The following is a 10,253-nucleotide window of genomic DNA, read 5'->3' as shown; positions in this document are numbered from 1 at the left end:
TAAACAACATCCTTTTTGTATTCTGAGCTGTAGCTCTATTTTACTAAAAGATTATTTCCAGATAGGGGTGTACATTTCTTTTAGTTAGCACTCACTAAGAATAACAGAACAATATTGTCCTGTTGAATGGCTTAAAAAACACATTGTCATGACAGGTCACGCTCTTTAGCGTTCCAGACTGACCTACACACTAATGGAGCTCTGACACAGCTCATTTGAACACATTCACACACTGCCCTCCCCTTGCCCAACCCTGCTTTTCACCATGGTTTCCTGTGTAAAGATAACCAGAGCACATTAAAACATTCGTTCCAACACTTTAACGCTCTTAATAGCTTGACAGCCGTCTTTCAGGGTGAGTCATGTTATATTTTTATTGAAATGCATTTGGTATATGGATTTAAATTTACAGACTAACTTTTTTATGGTTGAATGGCTGCTTAACGTGACAAAACTGGAAGTGCAATACCACAGGATGACGCTGCTGTAGGCCTGAGGTGTTTTAACATAAGCTGGCTAATAACATGGGCTGTGCAATAAGAACTTATAACTTATATGCTATTTACTACTACAGTCTCTAGTTTTACAAAAATTGGAAGTGATCTGTTTGACTAATGTAACTTTATGTATTTCTAGAAGCTCTGATAAATGAGGTCGCCTCTTCTGGTATGTTTTGTTGGATTATGTTTTTGGACTTCTGTAATATCACTGAAGATATGTGCCTTCAACATCCAGAGTTATGGGGAAGCAAAGGCCAGTAATAAGAGAGTTATGGAGATTTTGATAAAGGTACAAAAGTACAGTTTTTGACAGTATTAATAAAGCTTAAATGTGTCTGTCTCTTAAAACATCTTAAATTCTTGAAAATGATTATTATGTAATTCCTAGATCATTTCTCGCTGTGACCTGAGTTTGATTCAGGAGGTTCGAGATTCTAGAGGTCAAGCCGTATCTGCATTGTTGATGAACCTGAACAGGTAGCCTACAGTATATACAGTATTTACTGCATGTGTCACTGATGCATGCAACTAATTAATGTATAATATAACAATGTTTTCATTTCACTTCCCCCAGGTTTGACACATCTCACATTTACAATCATTTAGAGAGTAAAAGAATGGGGAAGAAAACATACAAAGAGCAGTATGTGTACATTTACAGGTAATGAAACTTTTAAAATGGGTGTCGTGCACAAATGTTAACACGAGCGAAGTCTAAGTAATCTGTAGTGACTATACCTGAATATTGCGAACAACAGGAGCGATGATGAACTCATCCAGCACATGCTGTGTTCACAGAAAAGACATGCTACAGGTGCAAGAGCAATACCAGCATCCAGATTTCAATGAGACCACAGAAGGAGTTTTCACCAGAGAGCCGTTCATCATATGGATCCGTTCTCCCACAACATGTACGTCGCATAAACCTTTCTAGCGGAAATAAAATAGCACATTACAGCACAATGATTAGCTTAAAACGTTTATATTGAATCTGATTGGCCATATCATCTTACAGTGGTGAAGAACTTCGTCCTCATTGGTCAGCACACCTGTCCTAAGAATGCAATGAAAGAAATGGATGCACTTTATGAGGTCTTCCAAACAGTTAGGAAGAAATGGAAAACTGAGGTACACCAAACTTAGAAAAGAGATAGAACGATAGACAGAATGACCAACACTATCTCACGACCAATTCGTACGAATTCGACGCATGATTAAAAAGTGGCTAATTCGTACTAATTCGTACGACCTCACTCGTACTAATTCGTACGATTTGTCTAAACCCACGTGATGGTTATGTTTAGGGGCGGGGTAAGGGGTAGGTCATTCGTACGAATTCATACGAATTGGCCAATTCGTAAAATATGTACGATTTAGCAAAATCGTATTAATTCGTACGAGTGAGGTCGTATGAATTGTTACGAATTAGCCACTTTTTAATCATTCGTCGAATTCGTACGACTTGGTCGTGAGATCGGGTTGGAATGACATACTTTATATTAATTCCTCCATTTTATAAAACAAAACGTTTAACTTTATCTAGAATGTGATGTTCCTGGGGGACTTAAATGCAGCCTGCAGCTATGTTACCAATAAAGGACTGAAAAACGTGCGTCTCAAGAACGACCCAATGTTCCACTGGTTGATCAGAGATGAACAAGACACTACAGTGCGTGAAAAAACACGCTGCGCTTATGACAGGTCTTACTTTCTTAGCAAACCTATACACAATAACCATATTGTGACTATAGAGTGCTGCAGGGATGACATCATTTTGTAGGCCAACCCGGAAGTTAGCATCAAACTGGTTTCCTTGACAAAATCTAATAGGATTTTTCCATTGACTTTTGGATTATTGAAGAAAATAACCAACAAATGTATATGATTCTTACATTTTGATCATCAAGATGATCTCAAAAACATTTCTGAATTTTGAATCCTAAATACAAATCACTAGAAGTAAAAAGCTGTAGGCAATAAATGAACAGTCACATGCTTTCCCCGGCACTAAGCTTCCGCCAACTCTGCGAACCTGAGTGGTTCCCTGTTCACCGTGATAGTGTTTATTGTCCCCGACAACTTCTATAGTCTCATTAAGCCACTTGTTACAACTTAAAAAAAAAATGTATAATTACAATTTATTTTATTCACCCTCATGATATTTTAAACCTGAATGAGTTTATTTCTTTTATGGAGGTTAAAATGAGATGTAAGGCAGAACGATAAACTAAACTAGAGTTCAAAAATGCTAACTAACAGCATTTCCAGGTTTTAGGACTTCCTGCAGCACTCTATCAGACTCATTTTGAGTCTAAACTACAGTTACCAGTTTGACAAAATGACATGCCAATATATGTTTGATAGTCTAACAGTTAAATCTTTCTGAAAATCCCCTTTAGGATTATTATTCATGGAAAAGAACTCATTTCAGGGATAGTTCCAGAATCTGCTCAACCGTTCAACTTCAAACAAGAATTTAATCTATCTGAGGAAGAGGTAAACAGTACTGCAAAACAGAGTTCATAATTCATAATCAATGTTTGAAATGTGTCTTTTTTTGCATTTAGGCTTTGGAAGTCAGTGACCACTATCCTGTAGAAGTGGATTTAAAAGCAAACCATCGCTACCTCATGCGCCACGAACTGTGAAATGATGAATATCTGTGAATATGGCCTGCTAAGTACATATACTAATATTAATATCAGCCTGATACTGTGATAACTTGTACTGTGCTCTGGTATCAACAACTGATGTTGCAGAGAAACAATGTGAATGGAAAATAAAAGCACTCGCCAAATGATTATATTGAACATTAGCAGAAAAAGTGTTAACTACACTATTTAAGCCATTTTGGTATCTATAACCATGTTATTATTATACAAATTATTTTTAAATGAATCAAAAATTTGCTTTACTGTTCTAGGTGTATTTGAAGTTGCTAATAGTGGAGATGATTAAATAATCAACACAATGTACATATTGCCAGTCTCATTGTTATACCTGAAATTGTAAGAAAATCTAATATACATGAATTAAATTCACAAAACTCCAATTGTGACTCTTTAACAAATACTCATATAAAATGAAAGGTCCTTTTCTTATTTAAGTCAGCTCATAGTTTGTTAGTCCCTTACACTGTTTTGATAAAGAGGAATTGAGGCTCAGGCTACTGTATGCTCTTATGTTCTTTCACTCTGTAATGTCAATAAATAATGCATGCCATAAAACTGACTACACAAACTCACAGCACTACAGTGGCTCACAAAAAAAAAAAAATTAAATCGGTCATAATGGAAATCGACCATCTTGTTTATCTTAAAACCAGATTGTACTGTGTTTGCATGGAAGAGTTTGCATAAATATATGTAACTCATGAGGAGGATGCATCGATTTAGCAGAGACGGTGTGGTTGAGCTACTCAAACCACAACCTACAAAATGTCAAACAAGGCTGCACTCATGCAACGGTAACACACACACACACACACACACACACACACACAGATATTATAATAAATGTAAATAAATGTAATAAATCAAGTAAATATGGGTTGACATACTTTGTTAACTTTTGATACTTATATTTAACAATGTTAATTTACATTGCATGCCAATTTAGCAGTTTTTGTTCAGTACATGCTCAATTCTGTGACGTTTCAATTCATGCTCTTGTTGTTATGGCCCTATTTAAACAGGAAGCAGCTATGACATGATGTGGCATGCATCACACACACACTCATTTTGTCAAGTGGTGGAACATTCAGTGTCTGTCATGTCTGTATTTGATTTTGGTGGTACGGGGTGAAATTAAATGCTTAACACTGTTGTGCCAAAAAACAAGATGGAGGAAAACATTGCTAATTTTCTAAAGGACGCATTCCCAGGTAAGATTTTTGCATGAGACTTTTTGTGTAATGTTGAAGTGAAAACTTTTGTAGCCAACTGTGCATTTTGTGATTTTCACAACTAAAAATAAATAATCCATAAATAATCTGACTTTTAACCATATTAAGTCACTATAAGAATACTAAAAAATAAAGCCCAATGTACCTCGTTAATGTAGAGGAAGTCTCTGTTTTGATTTCGAATAGGTGGTTTACCCATATTTTGAATCGTGCATTGCATTGTGTCTTTTTTAAAATAGAAACAGAGGCAAATTTTGAGCATCTACACTCTGATGATGACGTTAACGTACCTCAAAATGATCCCGACATGGAGGACGACAACGGTCACAGAGAATCCAGTGGATCTGAGTCTGACATAGATTTAGAGTGGGGGAATAGGGAAGAGGAAATTAAGAACTTTTCTGAGAATAGGAACTTCTCATTAGATGAACAAAGCATGAAGGCAGGACCTATGCTCTGTGGTTCACGGGAAAACGACGATACAGATGAAAACAACACACAAACCCAAAACCAGCAATTAAGCTTGCATGATGAGGAATGCATAGAGAAGGAAGTCGAGAAACATGCAGATCTCCATCAAATGAACAAGGAACAAGCTGAAGATGTCATTATGCTGGAAATGGTTCTTCCAAAAGGACCTCACTATGATCTGGAAACAATGAGCCCAGAGACCCCATCACATCTACCGAAGAAGCATGGAACCCCAGAAGCATCAATGGAGGTTCAGTCTGGGGATGAGATGAAAGAGTTTACAGAAGAAGATCATGAAAATCGTGAAAGAGAAGAGGAAGGTTTAGCAGAGTACCCCTCTGATTTGTCTCAAAGTGATAGTGGGGACAGCAGTGAGGGTGGACAACCCAATCACATGGACACCAAGCTGCCTCAGGTGCAGGTTGTAGACCTGGGTTGTTCCTATGAGATGAAGAACCTAGAAGAACCTCCACTGAATTACAAAGTTGTAACTTCAAGGAATGATGATGTTCAAATGAAAGATGGATGTATGGATCCTGTAGACATGCTCACTTATGAGGATCTGAATTTGGAGACACCTGGGAAATCTGATGATGACATAATGTCCCAGACAAAGCAGGACAGTATTAGAGATGATGAATATAACAGTGAGATTTCAAACACTGAAGAATGTTCTGATTTTGGAATCTCTGCCAATTTCCAATCTAACTCCAGTGAATCTTACATGACTGAGCAGCCTGACTATGATAGTGATATCAGCAGTGATGGTGAATACTGCAAGACTCAAGAAGAAAGCCCTGATTTCAATTCCCATTTGATCTTGGAGGGAAAAGACTTTAATAGAGATCGGAGCAGCATTGAACATGAAATAGAGGGTGTGGTGGTCACAGATAGTCAGAAAGAGGTATGTGATATGCAATTTTCAAGCAATCCAGCATCTCCTAAAGGAGGAATGGAAGGATCATCTGAGAACAGGAGTGAGTCACATCCACTAGAGGCCAAAAACAACAAAGAACATGATAACAGTGAACACTCAGAAAGTTCAGACTTTGGTGAAAATATCAACACTTTGCTACCTGGGACATTTTGGAGCTTTATGGATGATCACAACCTGGAGCTTGGCGAATATGACTGGGACATTGATGAAAAAGAAGTGATATGTGATGAAGAGGAGTATTTTCAGGACGAGCTGGAGAATGATGAGGAGGAGACCAAGGGGGACTGGGAGAAAGAAAAAGCAAGAATTGAGGCATTCAACAGATTCTACCAGCCCGCCGAAGGCGAGGAAAACAAAGGTAAATGCTTATTTGTGAAACGCCTGAAAGCCATAAAGCAATACCATGAATCACATTTTATTAGGAATTTTTATTAAATGAATTTTACCTTACTACTGGACCGATTCTTTCCCAACAACTACAACAGGTAGAATCCACAAAGTGACGTTTTGTTTGGATCCAGAATCCTCTCTTTATGAAGTGGATAGTGACAGGTAAAACAGGTTTCAATGTTTGATTCTTTACTTTAAAAGTAAAGTGTTTTGCATAACATATACACACACACACATATATATACTGTATATATACACTTATAGTGCAACATACAAACTCATATATTTGTTTGGCATGTGATTTGTCACACAGCAGTGAAGAGGAACTGAGCACAAAAGGTTGCATCAGTGATTTGGAGTCTCCAGAGTCCAGTTCAGTTAAAGAAGAACAAAGCAACATGGAAGACGGCCATGAATCCTCAGAGGTTTCATACATTGAAAATTTCAGCACTCTTCAGATGGATGATGAGGACATGAATTTTGATGAATATCACCATGACATTAATGTAGAAGAGTTCTATAAAATGAACTCAAATGAGGTGATCTGTGATGATCAGGATGATTTCTTGGAGAAGCTGAAAAATGAAATAGAGAGGGACATGGAGCAGGAACGAGCGAAAAATGACAGATACTACGAAGAGTCTGTAGAAGAAAAGCAAAAAGAGGGTGAGTGCTTAAATGTTTTATCAAAATTACATTACTGTTGAAAAAAATTGGGGTCTGCAAGATTTTAATTAGAAATGAATACTTTTATTCAGCAGGGGATTCAATTAATCATAAGTGACAGTAATTTAAAATATTACAAAGATTTATATTTCAAATAAATGCTATTCTTTTAAACTTTATATTCATCAAAGAATCCAAAAAAAGTATCACGGTTCCTACAAAAATATTAAGAAGTTAATATATTAACTGTAATATTAACGAAATGTTGAAATGTTTGAAATGTTTGAAATATGAAATGTTTTTTTAGCCATCAAATCCACATATTAGAATGATTTATTAAAGGGATAGTTCCCCCAAAAATGAAAATTCTGTCAGTAATTACTCACCTGGCCTCATGTTGTTCCAACACTGTAAAACTTTAGTTCATCTTCGGAACACAAATTAAGATATTTTTGATTAAATCTGAGAGCTGGCTCATTCCTCCATAGGCTGCTAGGTAATTTCATCTGCTGGCCCAGAAAAGTTAGTAAAGACATTGTTAAAATAGTCCAAGTGACTACAGTGGCTCAACTTTAAGTTTATCATCTTCTCAATTCTCGTGGATTGCTTCGTGGCGCTCTGGTTAACACACATCAGAGGCCCACACAGAAGAAAATGAATAGTTGAATAAAGTGTTTTTTGTTTGTTTTTTCCCGCACAAAAGGTTGAGCCACGGTAGTCACTTGGACTATTTTAAGAATGTTTTTACTTACTTTCTAGGCCGGCAGATGAAATTACCAAGCAGCCTATGAAGGAGCGAGACAGCTTTCAGATTTCATCAAAAATATCTTATGATTAGGAATGATAAAGCATATTTAAATATGAAGAGTTCAGATGCAAAAGCCTCTAAATGCCTCTAAAATTTGAAATGTTCTTCTTTAATGATGATTTTTATCAAAGTTGTATATTTAAGTTCAGTAATTTCACTTAAATAACAATTAATAGGTAATTATCATTGCCATTTAAGTGAAATCACTGAAGTTAAATATACAAGCTTGATAAAAATGATCATTCTAGAAGAAAATTTCAAATGGCACTTAGAGGCTTTTGCATCTGAACTCTTCATATATTAAAGGTGACATGACAGAAAATAAATGATCATATGTAAACGTTATGAATGTTAGATATTATGACCAACGTCCAGATTGTGTTGGAGGGCTAAAATATCCAACACGATATTGTACAGACAGACAAAGTAATAGAGAGAGACAACTGACAAATAACACTTTAAGGATCATGTGACACTAAAGACTGGAGTAATGATGTTGAAAATTCAGATTCGCATCACAGGAATACATTTCTTTAAAATATATTCGTTATTATAATAGTCATTTTATTTTTTGCTGTAGCTCAACTGTTACACTTGACACTAGTATAAAGGACATGGGTTCAGATTAAAAAAGCCGAATGAATGAATGAAGAAAGGAAGGAATTAACAAATAAATAAATAATGAATACATAAATAAGTAAAGTGCACATTTCTCTCTCAAAAGTAACAGACAGGACTCACAGGGCAATGTTTAGGTTGGATCAAGGATCTTCTCAAAATGAGGAAGATAATGATAGGTAAGATGGATTTCATTCATTTTTAAGTTTCATTCAGATTTTAGAATGGTAAATTTGTATTATATGTTGCATTGCAGCAGCGAACAGGAATCAAACTCAGAAGATGACACAGCCAATGTCCAGAAGACTGAGGTGAGAACATCAGATCATCAAGCATACAACACATTAATAAAATAATTATAATCTCACATCATCAGCTCTCCACTTTTCAGGACCAAAGTGATTCTGATGAACCACATGAGAGACGTTTATACGCAGAAAGGTACAAAGTTTTACCAAAGGGGTTACAAAAAGCAGGCAAGGAGCTGAAGGAACACCCCAAAAGAAACAAGGTAAGCATAAACTCGCGTGAATTAAAGAAAAGCTAAAACAGCATAACAATATAGATAAAACGCTCATTTGAGGTTCTATTTTTTTTTTATCTGGAGACAGGTTGGCCAAAAGCTTTTTTGTCCTTAAAACATATCGCCGGTTTCCTACTACGACTCATTGCATAAATGATGGGAGTAACTTGCAAAAACTTTGGGAGCAACAGATGAATGAATATCAAAAGCTTGATTATTTCTGCCCCAATATTACGGATGTGTTAAATATCGCTGTAGTAACAGATGCCTGTATTATGTAACGTGTTCCCTTAATCAAAAAAAGGAACATTTAGTGATATTTTAAAGTGATTTCCGTCATTTTGACAGATAATAAATATTGCATACCTGCTTTAGAAACATTCCAGTAAACACTCACATTTTAAAGCATCCATGTGAAAACAAACCTGGAAAGAGACATGAGGATTTGAGGAGAAAAAGAGAGATAATTAGTGCATTGCAGTGAATTATTCATTATTCATTTATAAGACCACAAATGCGCTAAGGAATATTTGTAGCGCAACCTTATGATTTGGTTCAGCATTTTTGAGTGGAACTATCCCCAAACCGGACATGCCTTCCATAATCTAAAAGCTCGTTAGAAAAAAAGTGGGATTAAGTCATGTCTAATGTTGTAAACATTTATCATATATGCAATGCCATTATTCATGTACAATGCAAGTTACTGCTGAATCAGCATCCAGTAATGACAATGACTTTGAATAGTAAGTCATTCATTACTAATAACACTAATCTGTCTCGATGTCTCTACAGTGTGTTGTCCTGCTTCGGTCAGTGTTAGCAGTGAGTCTAGCGTCAGTGGTGGGGCTGCTGTCTTACTGCTGGGCCAACGACAGCTTGGACTGGATCTACTGAATTCACGTGGATTTGGAATATTCAACATAATTCAAAACACAAAATAAAAGTCAAGGGCTCTGCATTATGATAAAGACATCATTGCACAAGACCATGCAAAATATCACGAAACAGACAAGCAAGCAAACTGAGATAAGACCAACTTTATTTCCTTACAGGATGCAACCTAATATTGTAACGTTTGAAGAGCGCTTTGAAATACAGCCTTTTAAAAATGTTTATGTCTTTTAACATGGTAATCTCTGTTTTTTTTTTTATGTAAACCACATTTAGATGGATTTAATCATCTTCCATGTACTAGGAAAAGTGACACATATGCAGATGTATATCTCTTGCCCCTACAGGACACCTTGTACAAACAAGTGCTTTCAAAGTAAAAATGACCTGGGAAAAAAAATGCAAAACATAAATAAATACATTTGATAGATTCCTTTATCCCTGACTATATCTGACTGCATTTAATGCGACATTCTTTTATTGCTATTTCTTTCTAATCTCAATTATCATCCTATTAGGTTGTCAGCAAGCTATATTCCATAAAC

At 36.0% G+C, this 10,253-nt stretch overlaps 2 protein-coding genes across 9 annotated transcripts; both read left to right on the top strand.

Moving 5' to 3' along the window:
- Positions 1-62: 62 nt before the first annotated feature.
- Positions 63-3,754, top strand: dnase1l1l (deoxyribonuclease I-like 1-like). 2 transcript variants are annotated; one of them, XM_039678246.2, is made up of 9 exons: positions 63-355; positions 640-789; positions 889-977; positions 1,075-1,161; positions 1,299-1,411; positions 1,516-1,628; positions 2,044-2,201; positions 2,900-2,996; positions 3,068-3,754. In XM_039678246.2, the coding sequence occupies exons 2-9, from the start codon at positions 649-651 to the stop codon at positions 3,146-3,148; spliced, it is 879 nt and encodes a 292-aa protein (XP_039534180.1). In that variant the 5' UTR covers positions 63-355; positions 640-648; the 3' UTR covers positions 3,149-3,754. The 2 variants fall into 2 exon arrangements, with proteins under 2 accessions (XP_039534180.1, XP_039534172.1); XM_039678238.2 differs by having other exon boundaries at positions 637-789; positions 3,068-3,753.
- A 471-nt stretch (positions 3,755-4,225) lies between these two features.
- Positions 4,226-10,146, top strand: LOC120483274 (uncharacterized). 7 transcript variants are annotated; one of them, XM_039678260.2, is made up of 8 exons: positions 4,226-4,383; positions 4,644-6,170; positions 6,298-6,364; positions 6,519-6,868; positions 8,401-8,473; positions 8,551-8,605; positions 8,671-8,805; positions 9,610-10,146. In XM_039678260.2, exons 1-8 carry the CDS (start codon positions 4,311-4,313, stop codon positions 9,709-9,711), a joined length of 2,382 nt encoding a protein of 793 aa, XP_039534194.2. In that variant the 5' UTR covers positions 4,226-4,310; the 3' UTR covers positions 9,712-10,146. The 7 variants fall into 7 exon arrangements, with proteins under 7 accessions (XP_039534194.2, XP_039534206.2, XP_039534200.2 ...); XM_039678272.2 differs by having other exon boundaries at positions 6,516-6,868; positions 8,407-8,473; positions 8,554-8,605; XM_039678266.2 differs by having other exon boundaries at positions 6,516-6,868; positions 8,407-8,473.
- Positions 10,147-10,253: the final 107 nt, after the last annotated feature.

This window comes from Pimephales promelas, chromosome 14 (assembly GCF_988280905.1).
Source record: "Pimephales promelas chromosome 14, fPimPro1.hap1.1, whole genome shotgun sequence".
Lineage (NCBI taxonomy): Eukaryota > Metazoa > Chordata > Actinopteri > Cypriniformes > Leuciscidae > Pimephales > Pimephales promelas.
The sequence above is the reverse complement of the archived record's forward strand: the minus strand, read 5'-3'. Positions and strand labels throughout refer to the sequence as shown.